General features: G+C 34.9%; 1 protein-coding gene across 8 annotated transcripts in view; it reads left to right on the plus strand.

Moving 5' to 3' along the window:
- Positions 1 to 1,614: 1,614 nt before the first annotated feature.
- Positions 1,615 to 23,761, plus strand: part of LOC127850214 (protein still life, isoform SIF type 1-like) — a 353,922-nt gene continuing 331,775 nt past the window's right edge. For 7 of the 8 annotated variants that reach the window (XR_008035134.1, XR_008035135.1, XM_052383073.1 and 4 more), the window contains exon 1: positions 1,615 to 1,744. Coding sequence is in view for 5 of the 8 variants with exons in the window: in XM_052383073.1 (XP_052239033.1) it covers positions 1,650 to 1,744 (95 nt within the window). In the remaining 3 variants the exon portion in view is untranslated. Of the gene's footprint in view, positions 1,745 to 7,982; positions 8,419 to 23,761 lie in introns of those variants that run through there. The other variant, XR_008035136.1, reaches the window with a different exon arrangement.

Here is a 23,761-nt window from a genome sequence, read left to right on the forward strand (position 1 = left end):
ATTAGACAACGTGTTGCTGGTAACAATTATCTTCCTACCTTGAAGATCAAGGTAACAATAAGGTCAAAGGTCAAATTTAGCCATAACACAGAAAACTGCTTGTACTGATTGTAAGTTTCATCATGAAATTTTCATATAACATACCACTAATGACTGCCTTGAGGAATGGCTTGTCACATGTAAACCCATCTGCCTATTCCAAAGGTGAAGGTTACACTTAGAGAGAGGTCAAAGGTCATATTAAGCAATACAAATTTTTGTCCAGACTGTAACTATCATTCATGTCATTCATGCAATTTTAAAATGACAAGCTTATCACAAATGACCACCATGACTAGATGGCTTGTATGTATCACATGTCGCCCCTTATTAAAGGTCAAGGTTACATGTAAAGAGTGAAAATCAAATTTGCCTATGAAAAGATTTGTCATTGGCATATGTGGAGATTTGACACAGAATGGAATATGGATGGATCACTGTCAACCACATAGATTGATCATTTATTAACACCCCATTAAAGACATCAAAGACCATAAATTATCTTGCCTTGTTTGCAGTTTATGGAACACTTTTTCCACAGTAACTTAAACATGCTGCAAGTCATAAGAAACCGCTGAAAGGTTTTGTAAATACTGGCCCATCACTGCTGCTGGACATGGGCTGCTTGAACCACTGATGGTTAAAACCCTCCTGGGAAATTTGGAATAGAACAGAAAACTAATGTTTGTTTGGCAAAGCCATATTAAGAAAGTCAAAAATAAGGAGCTGTCTTTTAAGTGTGTATAATGTTCTAGAAATTTGGTTGTGTGGATATTTTAGTGTTGACAGAATGGACTGAAAGTTAATGCTTGATTTCATAAAAAGTGATTAGAAAAATGTGAACAATTCAGGATAAAAAGACTTAAGAAATGAGTCATTTTGAATAAGATTTAATTTTTTATGCTCACCCAAAATTTATTTTGAGGGGAGCATAAAGTCGCCGCTTCGTCTGTCCTTGTGTGTCTGTCCGTCCGTGCACAATTTTTGTCCGGGCTATTTCTCAGCAAGTAATGACCAGAATTCAATGAAACTTTATGGGAAGCTTCACTACCAAGAGGAGATGTGCATATTATCAGCGGGTTCTGGTCGGATGATTTTTCACACAGTTATGGCCCTTTGAAATTTTCTATAAAAAAATTCTTGTCCCCCCAACTACTGTGCCCTCAAGACGTTTCCTTTTATCTGAATATATAGTGCAATATTGTGACAAAAAAACACTTAGGGGAGCATCACCCGTCTCCGACAGTTTCTTGTTTACATAAATGTGGTAAAATTGTGTTTTGGTATGACATGTTTAAAAAAAAATCCGCATAGATTGTCTTAGCATGTCCCAGAAATGTGAGAGCTGTAGAAGGTTAACTGATCATCAATAAATTTTGCAAAACAAACAGTTGGTGTCAAATGCAATTTAGCTAAGCCTGAAAAAAAGATATGTCCTATGAATCTAAATGAGTGACATCAGGCCAATATATGAGAGTTGGAAAGGCACAAATTATCCTTGGAATCAGTCTTCCTTATATAAAAAATATTCCATCATAACAGTCATAGTACATAAAATCATATGTGGTTATCTCCAGGTTAATTGACGATGTAGCCACCAGGATAACGCCATGGGCAACAAGTTGTGCGCCCCTCTGTTGTCAAAGAAGGCCCATCCGCAGGGCAACCAGCCATGGCACACACGCAAGGACTCCAATCTTCTCAGGTAGGAATTTGTCCTTATATTTCATATATTTCCTAATTAAAATGCCTGGTTTATTTTATCATATATTTCCTAATAAACCATTGTTAAACCGTTCCATAGACCATGTGGCTTATTGACAAACACATGGACTTGGTGGTTTATTGACGTCCTTGTCCTATGGTCGTAACCATGGGTTGACCATGTTTATTTGTGTTTAGTGGTTCAGTAAATTTGAATGTTTAAACATTTTTCATAGGCTGCCCTAATGTACCATTGGTAACTGGGGATTGATGAGGTTGTTTAGACTAGGATTATTCTGATGGTGGTGATGATGATGATGATGATGATGATGATGATGATGATGATGATGATGATGATGATGATGATGATGATGATGATGATGATGATGAGGTGTAGGAGGAGAAGGAAGAAGAAGGGGAAGATAATAATACTTATTTATTTGATGATAATGGAAATGGTGATGATGATCATGATATTAGTAATAATGAAAAGACAATAATTGTCATAATGGTGAATTTTAAACTACTGATGATGACGACAACAATGAACATGACGATTATTACTTGTATATACCAAGCTGTATCAGATCTGTTTATTCAATAATTGGCTGTATTGCCAAAGTAATTAATATGCAAGTCATCATTTGTTGTTAATAGTAAGCTTTTATTGAAATAATGAAATTTCAAAACTTTATTTAAAATCTGTTATATTTGAATACAAAATAGTGGTTCGCTAAGAGTTCATGGAGTCATGAATCCTTTTACGCAGTTGTCAGTGGTAGGCTCCCCTTAAAGTCTATTATATTGATAGCATAAATGAAATATCAACTTCCTAACAGACCAGGGATTGGCAGTGTTGGAAACCAAATCGTGCAGACAAATCAAAGAACTTGGGTTTATTAAAATGTTTGTCAAATTGACTGAACACAAAAATGACAAGGGCTGTTTGTAAAACATGCATGCCCCCCATATGGGCTGTCCGTTGTAGTGGCAGCCATTGTGTGAATACGTTTTTTGTCACTGTGACCTTGACCTTTGACCTAGTGACCTGAAAATCAATAGGGGTCATCTGTGAGTCACGATCAATGTACCTATGAAGTGTCATGATCCTAGGCAAAAGCGTTCTTGAGTTATCATCCGAAAATCATTTTACTATTTCGGGTCACCGTGACCTTGACCTTTGACTTTGTGACCTCAAAATCAATAGGGGTCATCTGCGAGTCATGATCAATCTACCTGTGAAGTTTCATGATCCTAGCATATGCGTTCTTGAGTTATCATCGGAAAACCATTTTACTATTTCGGGTCACCTAGACCTTGACCTTTGACCTAGTGACCTCAAAATCAATAGGGGTCATCTGCGAGTCATGATCAATCTACCCGTGAAGTTTCATGATCCTAGGCGTATGCATTCTTGAGTTATCATCTGGAAACCATTTTACTATTTCGGGTCACCGTGACCTTGACCTTTGACCTAGTGACCTCAAAATCAATAGGGGTCATCTGCGAGTCATGATCAATCTACCCATGAAGTTTCATGATCCTAGGCTTATGCATTCTTGAGTTATCATTCAAAAACCATTTTACTATTTCGGGTCACCGTGACCTTGACCTTTGACCTAGTGACCTCAAAATCAATAGGGGTCATCTGCGAGTCATGATCAATGTACCTATGAAGTTTCATGATCCTAGGCCCAAGCGTTCTTGAGTTATCGTCTGACAACCACCTGGTGGACGGACCGACAGACCGACCGACATGAGCAAAGCAATATACCCCCTCTTCTTCGAAGGGGGGCATAAAAATAGATACATAACTGAAATACTAAACAATTGTAAGTGGTTTATAATTCACAAGTGTTAGTTAAAATTTTGTAAAAATTGTTGAATATGCTTATTATGAATTTGTTTATTTTCTGAAAGAACTTTTATTGTTATTTAATTTCTCAAAAACATTGTTATTCTTATAATATTTAATACTAAAATTTATGAAAATACAAGAGTAAATGTATTTGTGTACATTTTTACTTAAACTTTTCTGTAATTGATTATTATAACAGTTAACAAGACATGGCACATGTAATTCGCATTCTGGTTAACAAGTTGAATTATTGAAGAAAACTTAATATTAAGTAATACAATTTGTAATGCTGACATTCTGGTTATTCAAGATCAATTATTATTTATCATTATAAAACATTATTAAGAACTAATAATTTTGTATAATTATCTGAATATTGAAATAAAAGAACATGATTTATGCGATTGTGTTTAAGATCATTTAGCTCAGATGTTAACTGTTTGTTTCCTTTTGATATAAATGCACATGTATTATTAATTAAATGCATTTATATCTTACGCTTGTCACTTAAATAATTTAATTGAATTATAAATGTATTATTGCTTGTTTAAGCACAATTTTAGTAGCATATAGTTGATGACACAATTCCGCATTATGTTATGGAGGTACAGTTATTGTGAGTCAGATTTCTATATACAGTCCAACCTGCCCGAGCGACCGCCTGTTAATAGCGACCAACAGTCAATAACGACCACACCGATTTCCTCCCGAACGATTTCACTATATATTGAACCTGCGAATAAAGCCCACCTGCGAACAAAGACCAAAGACCGCCCTTTTACATTCCCAAAAGTCCTTTTTGATAGCTTACAACGACCACTGCAATCATAGAAATCAACGATTTCGCAACTTTAAAAAAACTAAATGGCCGCCGTGACGCTGTGAAGTCACGTGATACACATCTTACCAGTGGACTCGTCGGTCGCTATGGAGATATTGGCAAGTGACAGTTTATTGCACTCGATAGCCTTTGTATTTAAGTGACTCGCGATTAATGTACTAATTGCCGAAGTATCAAAGACAGGTTTGGGGCATTAATCAACTCATTGCGGAAATTAATGGTTTCATATCAATTACGATGCCTTAAATACAAACATTTTGATAGTCATTCCCTTCTTAAATTTCTCCGTAAAAAGTCGTGCATAGATTATAGATAAGTAAATTTTCAGTTCATGTTAACCATCATGGCTTCCAAGCGTAAGTTCTTGACGTTGGAAGAACGCGTTAAGGTCATTGTTTTGTTAGGTAAAGGACGCAGTTGTAGACAAGTGGCTAGTGATGTTGGTGTAGGCAAAAATCAAATCCAAAACATTCTGAATTACATGTATATATACGTGTATGTCAATAGTTGTTTATACATGTATATGATTAATGAAATAAATAATAAAAACATAAGCGAATGGAAACAATAAATATAAAAACAAAACTGTGTTTTCAATCCTTTATTTCATTATTCATGCATAAATATTCAAACATTTATACAAAAGAGCACATTCATTAATAAGGTACCTGTTAAAAAACGACTAGCATATTTTGCAAAGTTTCAATCGACCCTGGGAATAAAGACCACCTGTGAACAAAGACCACATTGACCAAATCCCTTGAATGGTCTTTATTGACAGGTTAGACTGTATTTTCTTCTGGTACAGTGTAACATCAATGTGGCATCATTTTTGTATGGTCTGCCATTTTGTTTTTGGTTGAAATTAAACACCAAGATTTTCTGTATGTTCATATATTGATAAACCCCATTAGCGCAAAAAAAGTAAAATTGAGTGAATTTAGAGTGTTATATATTTTGGTCCCTCATTGTCATCTACTCTTGAGTAATACAATTGTAATCAGAACATAATCTAGATCTAATTAGGAAGTTATTTGGTCATTGTACAACAGTTTTTTTATCTGAACGGGAAATTATATATTATGTGTGGCTGACTATATTTCTCAGGGCTTACATTTCATTCGCTGTTCTTGAACATGTGGATTTCATTATATAACTTCTATTGTGTTGCATATGTGTTATAAGGTTGTATTTTTAATGAAAAAGAACAGTGCAAGGGATGGAAGGATTAATTTTATAACATTAGAGTGTTTTTGTTTATTAAAGACAATTATATTGCTTCATATTTACAAAGTTTTTATGACTTTTGGGGTTTTGATTTGTGTATATCTTTATTCTGCTATATTACTGTAAAAGTCCAGTTGTAAGTCGAGTTTTTTTTTTCCTAAAAAAATATATTACAATGACAGTAACAACTAATGAGGTGGTTCTAATTAAAATAATTAAATTTGAGGAAGATCGAACCCCGCAATTTAGCAGTAATTTTTGTAGATATTGTTGTTTTTTAACAAAGCTAGAACACAAAACGTTGTCTTTTAGCTGACAACAATTAATATTATCACAGTTTGCAACTTCATTCTTGTTTTTTATTTTGATAATTTTATTAATAATTTCAAGGCAATTAGAGTGAAATATTTGTATTCAAAAATTTGTCAGTAACTTACAGAGTTTCAGAATTTTGAAATAAGACTGTTGCTTATCTTTTTAAAATATACTTAAGTAGTTTATGAAAAAATCCATATCAAATAACCTGTGTGGTGTCTGTAACATCTGTCAGTGTTGATGCTTTTCATAACATTTTTTCAATATCACATAAAAACAGATGTTCACATTCATGTAAACAACAAATGTGTACATAAATATTAGGACAATTAATCTATATTTTGTTAAATTCACAAAATTTTCAAATAAATAATAAATGTAGCTGGCTTAGTAACATGTTTGAAAATATCAGTTTTAAATACCAAGTACACCAGCAATGTGACATAACAAATGAAACAAAAATGAATATGTTGTTACATGTACTCTTCCAAAATATCAATACACTGCATTTTTATTATAATATATGTTAATTAACCGTTTTTGCTTAGAAGCAAAGTAAAACAGGCTATAAGCAACCATCGTTAAACCGGAACAGCCTTCTGCCTCGCAAGTTTAATTCTGTTGGCTGCTCCTCAGTATCTTAGGGTTGGAAATAAAGCCTTTAAACTTGAGTCTAGAAATAAAGGTATTCAATTTTATTTGATTTACTTAAGGACTACAAATGAGTCAAAAAGGTATCTGAGCAGTAAAGGGTTTTAAACCTTTCCCTCTCAAAAGCAAAGTGAACATGGCTATGTGCAAACAGCATAAAACCAGAACAGCCTGCGAGTAACTTGCAGTCTGTTCAGGCTTTATGCTGTTTGCTGTTCATCAGTATCTTAGGGTTGGGAATGAGGGCTATAAAACTTCAATCTACAAAGAAAGGTCTTAAATTTAATTAGATTTATTAAAGGGCTACAAATGAGTCAAAAAGTATCAGTGCAGTATAGGGTTTAAACAGCCTCTTCAGCTGACAGCATGTCAACAGAGGGTAATTAAGAATTAATCTTCACTCATTCTGACAACATCCAATGACACATTTTTAGCATGTTTGTCCAGTAAATAATCATGTAATACATATCCGGTTTAGAACATGCTACTTGATGTATGTGCAAGTGTCTTGACCTTACTAAGTGGTGTGAATATTTAGTGACATGATGATGATGGAGTGATGTATTTTTTATTTTGCTGCTCACTAATGATGTAAACACATTTCAAATAGGTACATTTGTGCAAAACTCAATTATTATTACCCTGGTTTTTGATTGGCACTTATTGTTCATGGGAAATAAATGTTTACGGATTTATGTGCATTCCACTACCATGTCATTTACACAATTATTTATGAAAACAATGTAACATCTGTACCACTTAAAACTGTGAGCTGGAATATTTTATTTTGTAAATGTGTGAAATCTTGTTCAGTCTTGTTCATTCTTATTTTAATTCGTATAAAATAAGAATTTTGTTTCCATATCTTTGTTCTTGTGAAATAATTTAAAAAATACTTTGGTTTAGACATTCAAGATTTTCTTGACAGGGACTTATTAATTAAATCTTAAAGGAAATTGTTCACATTATGGAAAAATGACAATTTTAAAACAGAAATGTCAGATTCTAAAAATAGGAGTATAAATATGGACTTTATAGTGTCTAAGAAAAATGATAAAAGTATTTGTTCATTTTTCATAATTCTCAATAAATCTGGGAAAAATTATAAAATACTTTTATTACTAACATAATGTTTAAAACCCTCTTTGAAATTTAAAGCCTAAATGGAGCAGTGGTAACAATCATGGTTTGCTTCTAGAGGACCCAGGTTCAATTTCCAGACAAGGCTATATTTTACTTTACTTCTTTTCTTGCTATTATAATTATATCAGGTGATTCTTAATAGTGCCTTATAAAATTTTGTAAATACATTTTATACCTTTTTAAGAACAAAAATCTGTGAACAAGTCTCTTAAAAGAAAGTCTGGAATCAGTAAAACATATGGACAAGTTTAGTTTTGAATCAATGGGTTTCCTAATACAAAAATCTAAAAATAAACTTATAATTGCATGGCAAAAAATTTTTATTCTGGCTTATCAACATAATATCAAAATTAATAAATGGCTGCACAAATGAACGACTTGATAATGGCCCCAACAAAACAAAACTGGGCTTCATCATGCCACACTAAAACAAAAGGTATTTTGAAGCTTCACTTAAACATATCAGTGTAAGAAAAGAACTCTGAACCCACAGGAGGAATTTTGTATTAATTAAAAGAAGGATTGCCATGGTGTTAGTTCAAAGAACGCTGAAATGTGGATATAAGTGACTGTCTTTGGGAATAATTGTTATCTGTGAAACGATGCCGCATGTAAGGGAGGAGGAGTCCTGCGGAAAACAGTAAGTATTCGATCTTCCTCAAGATAGACATGTACAAGTCATTGGTGTGGCGGTGCAGTCTCGTTTGCTAACGCAAGTGAACCGGTCACTGGACGGTTACGAGTTATGTAATGTTGTGAGCACTTATGTAATACGGAAATATTTATCGAGTCTAATTAAAGAACGCTTATTTCCGGTCAGGATGACACCACTGACTGGTTGTAATTCAATTAACTGAAGGCGTCCAGTCAGATACGCCTGAATACACTCAAAGAATTAAATCTATAAGTTAAAACCAAAGCAGCTTTAACGAAAATAACTAACTTTTATTCTAAGAACTAGTAAAATGAAGAACAATGACAGAAAATTAAGAACAGGTACAAGCCAAGTCTAAAGAATCGAAGTATCATTAAAAATGAACAAAATACAGCAAATACCTTAATGAATGTAAAACAAAAGAAGTTCACAATTTGTCAAAAACTGATATAATTATAAGTTACTTTTAGTCTAGAAGTTGCTTCAATAATCTAGTTTAGAAAATAGGTCTAACTTAATCTGAAGAACACAATTTATGGAGAGTGGGAAACTCCAGTGAATCAAATGTAAAAGATAAGAAGGATTTACTAAAGTTATTTAAATAAAATAGAGTCTTCCTAATTTAGAAAATACCGAATAAAAATAATCTAAATAATAAGAATAATTTAGAAAATAATGCCAAAATGTCTTGATGCTGATGTTACAATAATTTAGACTTTAATTATTTCTAAATTCTAAATAAGTTAGCTTTTCAAGAAAGCATCAAGAAGTGAGTAAATCAGCCAAAACAGCTTGTTTTATACAGTTCAGTCGATTTTCCCTTGGAAATGTCCATTTACAGACATGTTGATTGGTTAAAAATATAATCTCTACTCATTGACAAAAAAATATAATAAAAAACACTCAAATCAACAATGCTATTTAAATTGATCATAAACAACATACTTCTAATAAAATATGCAAACTCAACATGCATTCAGCTATCAAAACACACCAATAATTAATAATCAATATCTAAGCTCTGGGGAACTCTGCAGGGATTTTCTCAAAGAAGGCTTATCAGTAAAGGTTCCCATTATTGATTAATTTGCAAAATACTGATAACGAATGTGATAAAACAATAAGTACATATTTACACAATAAAATTATATCTTAGATAAAAATGGCATTATATTAGAAAAATATGCATTTTAAAGTATTAGATCTTAAAGTGTTTTGAAACCAGGGGTCTAACAAATTCCAGAGTTGATCTAAAATAGATTAGGGAGACTGAGTAACCAGGTTAAACAAGAGAGTTAAATACTGCAAACTTATGTACAGGTTGTCTTTCTTTTAGCTATCTCTTAGGTGATAGGCTTATCATAAGTGCTGATGACTAACTGTAAATTATAAAAAATCTGTATTATGAAAAAATGACATCATATAATTAAAGTTACATAATAATGACATAATTAACCTAAACTTTACTACATTGGTAATGTCTAGGTGGTGTAACTATAGCAGCAGGCACCACTGTGAGTCACTCAATATTTTGAGAGACAAAGTCTATAGTCAATACCCTTTCATAGGAACCCAGGTTCATTCAAATAGGGTATGCATCTTGATTTACTGTGGGAGATAAGGGTAGCATAGTTGTTCACTTAAAAGAAATTATAACATCAAATTGGTTTCCATGACCAATTCTGTAAATAAATTCAACCTATTCAAACTGCTTTATCCAAACAGTTACAGTGCAGGCAATGTTCACTTTTTTCGTATTTACCCTTAATCTGTTAGCTTTTGTTATATTTACCTATTTCAGCTCAAATTAATGTAGCTTTTCCAACTTTATTTCAAGAGCTTCTAAATGTGAAGCGTAATTTAATAAGTCATTTGTTAGCTCATCAATATTGATTACAAATTAAATTTAGACTGCCAGTTTCCACACATTACATAATGAAGTGACTACAAAACATACACCATAATCTTTCTGACCATGGTCAGCACTGTGACACAAAATTGTGCTCTATACTTTTATACTTTGTATATATAAAACAAGAAATATCTTTAAAAAAAGATATACGGCGTAAATAGTTTAATGAATGAGATCAAGGATAGCGAATGTCTTTTTCTGTGCAGTTCTTAGCTGCATCACACGCAGAACGGGATGTTACGGGAGTTTTCGCGGCTTATTTTACATTATAACATATTGCTGGTCATAAACCTATAGATACAAAACAGAAAACCAAAAGAAGAATGGAAGTGAAATTTAAACATATGAGTCAACCGGCCACACGAGAAGTATCCGTATTTATAGGCGCGTTCTTCGAACAAACCTGTTTTAGTGGTTTGTCGGGCATTGCTATTTGATTCGATTATTAACAGTATCAATTATCATCGTGCTAATGCTTAAAGTGATATTATGGGCATTTTGCACTGTTGAATTGAGCTGAAAAGAATTAGCAGGTCAAAATAGTTAGTTAAATGTGGTTACTGATTAATTATCTGCAACTCACCTTGCTACCAGTTGTTTATAAAAATATATTTTATATTCGATATTCTTACGTGACCCACCCAGTCCTGTAAGCTGAAATGATCCGTAAAACAATTTCGTGTCTTTGTGTCGTATGAACAAATCTGCACTAAAACTAAATTTAGGTTCAACTCGTAAACGCATGATCAGTTGTCAAACGAAAGTACGGTTGATATTCAAATGCATTATTTTTCTCTTTCTGGTATATTGTTTTAGTATGATGATGCTGCATTAATTAATATAAGTGTATATGAAGTAGAAACATCAAAAATAATCAACGGTTGCGATAGACACCTATAAACTGTTACATGCTCATAATATCACTTTAGTACATTAGGCAATATGGACGAATAATTATTGTTAAATTTATCAACAATAATATTTATCATTGTATTGTTGAAAACACATTAAGAATCTATTATTTACATACCATAATTATATTGCTGAATATCTTCATTTAACATATTTCTGGTCTAAAGAAAATTCCAGGTCACCTAGTTCACGGATAGCGTCTTTATTATATAACGATTATTTTACTGGCCGCCAACTCCGGTGATGACCTGTATATAAACTCTGAATGTCCGCGAATTGACCCGATATACCTCGCGGGTTGAAATGCAATGCTTTAAAGTGAGGCCTCGCTTCCATTGCTCTTTATACTTTTACATGTTAACATGTTGACAGGAATAAGGAAGTAAGTACTAAATATGAGAACATAGCCTTTTAAGTATAAACGCTCTTGCGCTGGTAATACTCTGAAAATAAAAGGTGTACGCACAAACTGTATTGATGTCGAGAATTGAGTGTAAAACTGTTCTATCTATTAAGCCTTTTCATTCGAGATAAAATTGTTTCATACAGTAAAACAGTGTTACAAAGACGCGGATATGTTTCCAATGTTCTGGTGGTATACTCAAATCAGCCAATGGAATAAATGAAGTGTATTCATTCGTACCTAGCCGCGGGAAATTTTATTGGAATTTTATTGGACACTTACAAAGGTCAGGCTAAGGTGAAAAGCTGGCTTATGCAGCTTACGCCGAATAACCTCTGGTCATGGATACAGACTGGTCTTCCACACTATGTCTCCCTGCTGCATGGATACAGACTTGTCTTCCTAATTGTCTCTGCTGCATGGATAAAGACTGGCTAATTGTCTCTCTGCTGCATTAATACAGACTGGTCTTCCAGACTATGTCTCTCTGCAGCATGGATACAGACTGGTCTTCCAGACTATGTTTCTCTGCAGCATGGATACAGACTGGTCTTCCAGGCTATGTTTCTCTGCAGCATGGATACAGAGTGGTCTTCCAGACTTTGTCTCTCTGCTGCTTTGATACAGACTAGTCTTTCAGACTTTGTCTCTCCGCAGCATGGATACAGAGTGGTCTTCCAGACTTTGTCTCTCTGCAGCATGGATACAGACTAGTCTTCCAGACTTTGTCTCTCTGCAGCATGGATACAGAGTGGTCTTCCAGACTTTGTCTCTCTGCAGCATGGATACAGACTAGTCTTTCAGACTTTGTCTCTCTGCAGCATGGATACAGAGTGGTCTTCCAGACTTTGTCTCTCTGCAGCATGGATACAGACTAGTCTTCCAGACTTTGTCTCTCTGCAGCATGGATACAGAGTGGTCTTTCAGACTTTGTCTCTCTGCAGCATGGATACAGAGTGGTCTTTCAGACTTTGTCTCTCTGCAGCATGGATACAGAGTGGTCTTTCAGACTATGTCTCTCCGCAGCATGGATACAGAGTGGTCTTTCAGACTTTGTCTCTCTGCAGCATGGATACAGAGTGGTCTTTCAGACTTTGTCTCTCTGCAGCATGGATACAGAGTGGTCTTTCAGACTTTGTCTCTCTGCAGCATGGATACAGAGTGGTCTTTCAGACTTTGTCTCTCTGCAGCATGGATACAGAGTGGTCTTTCAGACTTTGTCTCTCTGCAGCATGGATACAGAGTGGTCTTTCAGACTTTGTCTCTCTGCAGCATGGATACAGAGTGGTCTTTCAGACTTTGTCTCTCTGCAGCATGGATACAGAGTGGTCTTTCAGACTTTGTCTCTCTGCAGCATGGATACAGACTGGTCTTTCAGACTTTGTCTCTCTGCAGCATGGATACAGAGTGGTCTTTCAGACTTTGTCTCTCTGCAGCATGGATACAGAGTGGTCTTTCAGACTTTGTCTCTCTGCAGCATGGATACAGAGTGGTCTTTCAGACTATGTCTCTCTGCAACATGGATACAGACTGGTCTTTCAGACTTTGTCTCTCTGAAGCATGGATACAGAGTGGTCTTTCAGACTTTGTCTCTCTGCAGCATGGATACAGAGTGGTCTTTCAGACTTTGTCTCTCTGCAGCATGGATACAGAGTGGTCTTTCAGACTTTGTCTCTCTGCAGCATGGATACAGAGTGGTCTTTCAGACTTTGTCTCTCTGCAGCATGGATACAGAGTGGTCTTTCAGACTTTGTCTCTCTGCAGCATGGATACAGAGTGGTCTTTCAGACTTTGTCTCTCTGCAGCATGGATACAGAGTGGTCTTTCAGACTTTGTCTCTCTGCAGCATGGATACAGAGTGGTCTTTCAGACTTTGTCTCTCTGCAGCATGGATACAGAGTGGTCTTTCAGACTTTGTCTCTCTGCAGCATGGATACAGAGTGGTCTTTCAGACTTTGTCTCTCTGCAGCATGGATACAGACTGGTCTTTCAGACTTTGTCTCTCTGCAGCATGGATACAGACTGGTCTTCCAGACTATATCTCTCTGCTGCAATAAGATGAGCAGAAAAAAGATGTGCTTTTTAATTGTCAAAGATAATCATTGAATGTTAGCTTTAATAGACTTTCTTCACACACACTCAAGCAACTGGTTCATTAATGGGCTTTTCATACTAGCCAAATTTCAAACAGTTGGGCAATGTTTGTTTTTAAATTGTTTTGTTTATAAATGGCTGTTCATTTGTTTAATGTTGAATTGAGTTATGACAAATAACAGTATTGTTACACTTTATTTCAGTCCTGGATATAAAAGGATAACTATGAATGAACCTTACTTATTATTTTATGAAACATAGCAAAAAAAAATGGTTGTAGATTGTCTGACAGATTCAAACAAACCGTTAAAACAACCCATGAAAAACATCCCTTTAACCTGTGTCCTTTTTTTTTAATGCATCTATAATAGTGTCTTTATATTGTGTACTTTCTTAAAACATTATAGTTATAGCTTAATGTATTTATTTATTTCCTTATTATTTTAGGTTTAAATGTTTTCCCATGTAAACATGATATTAATGTTATAATGTATTAAATTTATATTTTATATTTAATGATTTATACTACATAATGCATAAACTAATTTTCATGTTTTAAGCAATGGTTGCCCCTTTATATTACATATTTACCGATTCATTTGTGATATAAAGTTAAAGTTGGTTTTTTATGATGTAATAGAGTAAAAACTATGTATAAATTTTATGATCAAAATCCATGACCCATTATTTGGATGCTTCCTACGCACATAAAATGTGGTTCTAATGACAGTACCAGCACTTGTTATGTTCTGAAACACTTGTTTATATAACGTCAGAGACACGTTGTCCGTTGATATTTAGGGAAATTGCTTTGTAAATAATATATAAAATGTGAGTTATAAATGTTGATCCTTTTGACAAGTTTTCCTGGAAATACTACTATAAAGTTCTCAAATACTGTAAGGGGGCATATTGATAGTGTTATATCATAGAATTTCAAATTAAATTTTAACAACAATAAACTTCTGTCTAAAACAAGTATTCAAGTAAAAGCATGGCATGTGTACCCCCTTTTTCTAAACAAATTGTGTATAAAGTACCTTGTCCAGAAATGATCTAAGAAGAACTCTTTAACCTATATCAATCTTCATTAATTTTCAGGCAATTATGTAAACTTTTAAGGTGAAACTAAATTACTGTTGTCCAACAACAGTGAGGCATCTGCGTCTGATGCATAATTTCTCAGGTCATGAAGCTGAAACATCCATTAACCATTCCTGTCAGAAATTATTAAAGGTGGGTGAACTAATTATGACAGTCAGTTTGGAACCAAGCATTATTATTCTGTTCCTGAGAAAAGGAATGAAAGTGTCTGTTAGGAATCTCTCTGGGTGGCAAATAAATCCTTATCAACTGATCCTGTTTTAAGGCAAACAACTAAAAAATCGGAGTTTGAGGTCCCTAATAGCAAAAAAGCCTTTTATTTTCAAAGCCAATCTAATACAAAAACTATTATTATCATTTTACAGCTCTTAGTGTAAATGTGACCTAATACATTTTTGAGGCATCAGAACACTTCTAAGTAATAGTTTTCTTTTATTGCTCATCAAATATTAATGCTTATTTCTTTAGAGCAGAGGATAGATATTAATTCACGTTTGGCCTAATAACTAATTGCCTAATTGTTTTCCCAGTTATTTGTAGGGAAACCATTATGGATCACTAGCAGAAAATTACGTTTGAAAAAAAGATAGTGGGAATAAACATTGAATGCTCTTAAAGGCACATTATCTTGCCATTAAAAGCTACAGGTTATGTTACATGATGCTTCAAATATATAAAAACACATTTAGGATGTTTTTAAGTTGGTAGAGCAAAATTTAGACAACAGAAACCTGTGACATCTTTTACATTGCAAATGCTCTTCTTATTCAATCCATCCATACAATTTAATACACAACCTCCACCATGATAACCAAGTTTATGTGCCTGTCTCTAAAAAATGAATGCAAAATAATAACTAGTTCTTGATTTCATGAGAATGTGACACCTGATAGTTATACAGTTTTTATCCTTGGTCAATATATGGGCCATTGCTCTGTGGAAAGGGGGTTTAATGCATGTGCGTAAAGTGTCGTCCCAGACAACACTTTCCGTCTAAACTGGATTTTTTTGCTAAGAAGATACTTTCTTTTAACAGAAAATACCATAAAAGTGAAAAGTGTCATCCCTGATTAGCCTGTGCCGATTGCACAGGCTAATCTGGGATGACACTTTACGCACAAGCATGAAACCCCCTTTTCACAGAGCACTGCTTAACCCTTTCAGCGCTGGAACCGAATTTTAAAGGCCTTAGCAAACAGTTTGCATCCAGATGAGACGCCACAGAACGTGGCATCTCATCAGGATCCAAACTGTTTGCTATTCTGATGGTATTCTTTGAAAAAAAATTGAAGAAAATGCTAATTTTAGAAATTCAGCAGACAGCATTTTAGCAGACTACAAATTTCCCAGCATGCAAAGGGTTAATTATCATGGTCCAATGGTGAGCAATCCGAGTCATGTTAGGCTAGAAAGTGTCTGCAAGAATGCTCATCTATAGTTCATGAATTCATTAGCATGAAAAGTAGGGTACAGTATTTGTGTTTTGTGGCAACTGTGCCAAGAAATTGTGTTAATGATGCAAAACCTAGGCTTTTGCTGTGTTTTGACAAAAAGGAAATTTTCCATCAAATGGTGACACTAGCCACTGCCCAATTGAGGCAATTGTCATTCACACTATTCTTAGAGTGTATTATTGATTAAACTTAAAATGCTTCAATCAATTTGTTGCATGTTTGCTGCATCATGCCCTAATTCCACTAGTTTTCAAGAAACAACTACAAAGCTGCATGTGTTTGAATTGCTGCCTGAAACTCAAAACTAGATCTGCAGTGTTCAGCCTCCGCATTAGTTTATAGTATTTGATATTATGTAAGTACTTTGTGTAATTTTTTTTTAACATGGAATTTACTCTGAAGCGTGATTCTTTACACAAAGATAAATCTAGGCTTAATGCATGTGCATTAAATGTTGTACCAGATTTGCCTGTGTAGTCCACAAAGGCTAATTATGAATGACACTTTCTGCTTTTATACAATTTTTCGTCTAAAGAAAGTCTCTTTTCAACGAAAATCCAGTGAAGGCGCTGATAAGCCTGTTAAGACACTGTATGAATATGCATTAGGCCCCATTTTCCCAAAGCTCAGCTCACATTGTTAAGCTCAATGCATGTTCTAGTAGAATTTGCACACTTCATCCATCAATGTTATTAGCACTACTAGATTATTTAAAGAGCAATGAAAGCTGATAGGCCTGCCAGCCGTCCCAGACATTAATTGATATAAATTGTTACAAGCTTCTGTTTCTAATTAAATTTCCATAAAATAACAGCATCCTTCCTATCAGCCAGCAAGCTATTTGATTAGAGAAATAAAAGATGATCAATTAATCTTGTTGATTAAAGGCATCCGGTTACATTATTAAGTACACCACACATGAAGTCTGGTGGAATCTCATAGAATTCGAAGTCCTAGTAAATTGTTTGACTGCAATCAAAAGTGAAATCTTTTATAATTTGGAAGGATATCAGTTTTGTCAACTTGAATTAATAAGCGTTGCTCTCAACGTTTTTCGACCATTTGCATATAATTTGCAGAAATGGTAACAGGAATAAAAAAATCACAATTATAAGTTATAAAAAGAACATCTGAATTGATCATCTTCCTGCATGGAACTGGTCAAAACTTTGTGCTGAGGTTGTCCCAGGTCGGGAGGCCAATCATGGCAAGTGGTCATGAAAATAATATGTTGTAAGTCACATGGAAAACAATCATTACATGGTACATAATGTCAGTGTATGCTAAGATGACATAAATGTTTTGATTGACATATCCTCAAATATAAGCGTCATCATAATAGTATTTTCTTCTTATTCCGGGCCTACTAGCTCAGATGGTAGAGCATTAAACTACAAATCCGAGGATCCAGGGTTCTTTTACCCGCCCGGCCACATACATTGTGTAGGAATTGGACATGAAATTCATTCTAAGGCTATTCTCCCTCAACCTCGGATTCAAGTAGGGCAGTAATCAATTATCGATCAGGGCTTTTTTAGTTCCCTACCGGTTTCACCGGAGGGGACTTATGGTTTGCGCTCCGTCTGTCAGTCAGTCTGTCAGTCTGTCTGTCTGTCACACTTTTCTGGATCCTGCGATAACTTTAAAAGTTCTTAATATTTTTTAATGAAATTTGGAACATGGATAGATGTCAATATGGACATTATGCATGTCATTTCATTTCGTTCCTATGTCAAAAATTATGGTTGCTATGGCAACAAATAGACTAGAAATACTGCTGAAATGGTGGTTTTCTGGATCCTGCAATAACTTTTACAGTTCTTAATATTTTTTCATGAAACTTGAAACATGGATAGATGGCAATATGGACATTATGCACGTCATTTCATTTTGTTCCTTCGTCAAAAATTCTGGTTGCTATGGCAACAAAAATATTTTTTTTAATTTGAAAATGGTGGAATTTCTGACAATGGTGGAGCCGGTAGGGGACTTATATTGCTTGACAATAGTCTTGTTTCCTTCTGCGAAAATGTCTGTTTTTCACAATTTTGGGAAATTTGCAACTCAAATTTTCACAATTTTAGATAGTTTGCTACTCATTTTTTCACACATTTTGAACAGTTTGCGACTCATTTTTTCACAACATGGGGGGGCCAAGGCCGCTTCGCAAAGACAGGATAAAAAAGCTCTGTCAATTACTGGCATAAGGATGTGCAATAAGTACTAGTACAGGAGCTTAAACCTAGGAAAAGAGTGAGGTTATATGACTGAAATACTGTTGGAAACGGGGAAAAACAACAACAAACAAACATTTTTCCTTTGTTGTTCTTGTAGGTCAGGATCCAGTAAATCACAAATAGTCTCGGTCTATGTAAAAACCATATTTCTCAAATGTCCTCCAAGCAGTTAAGTTGCTAAAACTTAAAAGAACTTGAATCTGCAGCCACTGTGTTTCAAAGTACAAATTGGTTGCATGGTTTGCGTAATTTTCATGTAAAATGCCCTCAACACGTATATTTATTGTAGGTATCCTGTTTTGGTGCAGAATCTGGAGGATTGCTTTTCTGACATTTATTTAAGCAGTGTTTTTAGGTTCTTAATACAGTTAATCCCTTTCTAGATAATTAAGTTCAAAGAGCATTAGTAATTTTTTTTAGTTAATGGCAGTACAGGTAAATGTTTGTCTGTTGCATAACTTTGTACAGCATGGATGGATTTTCAAATAGCATGGCAAAAATAATGAGCATGATGAGTAGGAATGTTGTTTACAAAAACAAGGTCAAAAGACAATGTCACAATGCAAGGTCATAGATCAAATTAAGACAATCGGTCCTTAACACTTTGTCAGTAGCATAGCTTAGTCCACTATCATATATGGATTTTCAAATATCTCTACAGAAATTATCAGCATCATGAGACAAAGTGCTGCACCTAAAAAACAAAACCATAAGTCAAAAATTTAGGTCAAATTTCAAGGTCAAATGTTACAGTTAGGAAATTAGTATGTGATGGCATGTCTGGATGATAAAATTGTCAAGCATGGACTGATTGCACATACCTTGACAAAAGTGATCAGTAGGTTGTGACCAAGTGGCGAGTTGAAGAAGAAGGCCCAAGGTGAAGGTCAAAATTCAAGGTCAAAAGTAAAATCAAAAATAAAATTTTACTGATCATAACTTTGTAAAGCATGGATAAGATTTGAAATAATTGGGCAGATAATAATCATGATTGGCTGGAATGAACCGTATTTTACCATAACGCTGTCCTATGTATAACGCGCATGCTATTTTTATGCTCCCCGTAAATTTTCGAGGGGCATATAGTTGCCAGTTTGAAGTTCCTTACTTCCTTCCTTCCTTCCTTCCGTCACACTTTTGTTACAGTTTCTCATAGAACCTTCAATATTTTACAGATCTCTTACATATTTGGCATGTAGGTACCTTGCATGGAGCTCTACCTTTTGAAGAGGTTTGAGGTCACTGGGGTCAAGGTCACTGAGGCTAATAAGAGATTTTTCCGTCACAATTTTGTTACAGTTTCTCATAGCACCTTCAATATTTTTCTGATCTCTTACATACTTGGCATGAAGGTACCTTTCATGAACCTCTACCTTTTGGTGAGGTTTGAGATCACTGGGGTCATGGTCAAAGTCACCAAGGCTAATAATAGATTTTTCCGTCACAATTTTGTTAAGTTTCTCATAGCGCCTTCAATATTTTACCGTTCTCTTACATATTTGGCATGTAGGTACCTTGAATGGTCCTCTACCTTTTGATGAGGTTTGAGGTCACTGGGGTCAAGGTCACCAAGGCTAAAAATACATTTTTCCGTCACAATTTTGTTACAGTTTCTCATAGCGCCTTCAATACTTTACGGATCTCTTACATATTTTGCATGTAGTTACCTTGCATGGACCTCTACCTTTTGATGAGGTTTGAGGTCACTGGGGTCAAGGTCAAGGTTACTGAGGCTAATAATAGATTTTTATGTCCCCCACCACTATAGTGGGGGACATATTGATTTTCTCTGTCTGTTGGTTGGTTGGTTTGTGTGTTTGTTTGTGCAAACTTTAACATTTGCAATATTGAAGATAGCAACTGAATTTTTGGCATGCATGTGTATCTCATGGAGCTGCACATTTTGAGTGGTGAATGGTCAAGGTCATCCTTCAAGGTCAAAGGTCAAATATATGGGTCAAAATGGCTCATTTTAATGTACACTTTTGCAATATTGAAGATAGCAACTTGATATTTGGCATGCATGTGTATCTCATGGAGCTGCACATTTTGAGTGGTGAAAGGTCATGGTCAAGGTCATCCTTCAAGGTCAAAGGTCAAATGTATGGGGACATAGTGTTTCACAAACACATCGCTTGTTTTAGGTGGTTATTAACACATAGATTGACAAAGCACATCATCGGGGAGCATCCATCAGTTTCACTGATATTCTTGTTAAAAGCCAAAATGGAGAATAAAAGAATTCAAGACCAAAATCCTGAGAAAAAAAATGGTGGCTAAATTTTTAATTTGAGGTAAAAAAACAACGCGCCCTATACATGGTAAAATACAGTCAAAACCCGATGGCTCGAACTTGCCGGGACCGACAGCAATAGTTCGAGCCATCCGGAATTCGAGCCATCCGATTTCTATGATACTTTTGTTTACTAACATAAGTCTGCAATACATTTGCATCTCCAGTTGAAGAGAAAATATACTGCCTATACTCCGTACTACTTTGCACTACTTTCTACTTTTAAATTAATAAGGACCAAATATATATTTAATATTTTTATCAACCAATATGTTAAAACAGTTAAACATTCAATCAAACAAATATGATATAGTTAATTTTATCACCATGTTTTTACGTAGACCGTATACTGGTACATGTAACAGCGCACTTAGAAAAAAGTGATGCATTCCTAATTCTTCAGCAATTTCCGTTTTTGTTGTTTTCGCCACTTTCTACTGCCAAAATGGCTTAATATTTTTCTGTGTAAATTTTTACGTTTCTCTTTGTCCCTTAACTTCCTACAGCTGACCCTTTTTTAGTGCTGATTTAGATATCCACCCGTACTGGGTACCGGGACCTTTTCTAGATTGCTCAGCAAGAAGCAATTAAGCGGTTTTAGCCATAATAATACTACAAGAATGGCAGGTTTTATACAAAATGTCATCTTTTACTCAAATCAATTAACGATTGATTTGATGGCATGTTATCAACCTGTGTGACATCAATTATTGTCTGCCTTTAATCAATAGGTCCTAATCGATTAACAGATTTTATGCGACCCGAAGCGAGTTCGAGCCAACCGAACAAAAGAACGTGTGAAAACGGTGGCCGGGACTGTAAAAACAGTTCGAGCCATCCGATAATTTGAGCCAAGCGAGTTCGAGCCATCCGACAAAAAAAAATATGAATATATAGAAATAAAAAATCGGTACTTCGAGGAGAGTTCGAGCAAACCGGAAATTCGAGCCAAGCGAGTTCGAGCCATCGAGTTTCGACTGTACTGTAACTTGCAAGACCAGGCCCTTTGGTCAAATGTCAGTGTAATTTTCAGTTATAGGTCATATATAAGAAATAAATGCATAACACTTTGTTCAGCATGGATGGATTTTTATCCTATTACCAGATGAAAATCAATAGTATAACAACGATCGTATAAACTTTACCTTTATACTATCGCTATTTTTAGACCATGGTTTTCCGATGTCTATCTTAAGAACACTATATGTTTGAATGTGACGTCATAGCAAATGATGACGTTGAAGTAAACAAACACTTCGGAGTCAACTTGGAAAACCAGCACTGTTTCTTTGAATTTTAAAGTATTTTTACTCTTATTGAACGATAAACGACCACAAAATAATAGGATAAATAGAATATTATGTGAGTGTCGGATAGAGATCAAGTTTATCATGCTTGGCTCGAAACTTCGTAGCGCTTGGCAAGCCTCGCACTACATGTTTCTCAGCCTCGCATGATAAACTTGATCTCTATCCGACACTCACATAATATTCTCTATATATAATAACTTGGCATCAGAGACCATGGTTGTGAGACAGTGTCAATAATAAGTACCAGGTCCCTAGGTCCAATGTCAAGGTAACAATTCAAGGTCAAATACAGAAATTAACTCCATACACATTATGTAGATTAAAAGTTTGTCCAGAATTGACTGATTTTCTTATACCTTGGCAAAAATTATAGGCACCATTTGAAAGAGTGTAGCGCACAAGACTTATGTCATGGGCACAATAAAACGTTGACGGTAAAAACATTTGAGCATAACTAGAATTTTCAAATAACTCTTCACATGGAGTGAGACATGCAAAACCCAACCCCCCAGTTCAGAGTTCAAGGTCAGAATTCTAGTTTAAATGTAAAATAAACAGAAATCAGTAATACTTTGTCCAATCTGTTCTTGAATTTTTTTACAGGCGTATCTTTGTGACATAAACAACAATAAGAATGGCATTCTAAAAAAAAATCGAAAAAACATTGACAGGCATCTACGTACTTACCGTAAATTCGCGAATATAATACGCACTTTTTTACCTGCCAAATTTTTCTTCAAGTAGGGGGTGCGTATAATATACGAATTTAGATCAGAACAAAAATTTTCCTGTGAAAATGTTCAACTTAATCGTTGTAATTCGCTGCGCGTAAGCCATTTTGAATTACACAATTACATCAAAGGGGGGCAACTGTGCTTACGGTAATTGTCACGGCTACACCGTATAGTACCGTACATGCTTAATAGACCAACCATCGATATTATATATATAATAATAATAATAATACTTATTATTTTATAATTATAATTATCATCTTTCTGAATATTGTCAAATGGAATTAAATGTTATAAAAAAACAGCGTCTCTGTTTCTTTCTTTTGCTGACTGCTTGACCCGGGTGTCAGCAGGTGGCCCATGTGTTATCGGTAAAGGTGCTGAGAAGGGCCATCGCTTGTCAGCGGGACCCGTGTATTGTCTCAAAATTGTCACATTGGTATCAAATTAACCATATGTTTGCGTTAATAAAACAATCAACGGTAATATAAACAATAGACAGATATTTATTATGCAACTGTCATGACAACGGCCCGATAACACATCGCGATCAATATACCGGGGTAGCACTGTGAAACAGATGTGTGATAACGCCAAATTGGTTTGCTATTTTCACAACACAAAAATATATTTTCCCCATTTTGTTGCTTACCCGACGCTTACGCTAGCAAATCTATTTCTCATGTATTTTCCTGTCAAGTCTTTGTCTAAAAGCGCGCGAAAATTAGAGTGGGTGTAAACACTGTCGAACGTAATGTGTACTGGGAATGCAATAGCTTGCCGATATGGTCAATAATTACCGGTATTGCTCTAAATGTCGTTATTGTTTAAAATAATACGTTCAAATAAACTTAATGGAGAAAATATATAAAGAC

The sequence above is a fragment of the Dreissena polymorpha genome, chromosome 11 (genome assembly GCF_020536995.1).
Source record: "Dreissena polymorpha isolate Duluth1 chromosome 11, UMN_Dpol_1.0, whole genome shotgun sequence".
Taxonomy (NCBI): Eukaryota; Metazoa; Mollusca; class Bivalvia; order Myida; family Dreissenidae; genus Dreissena; species Dreissena polymorpha.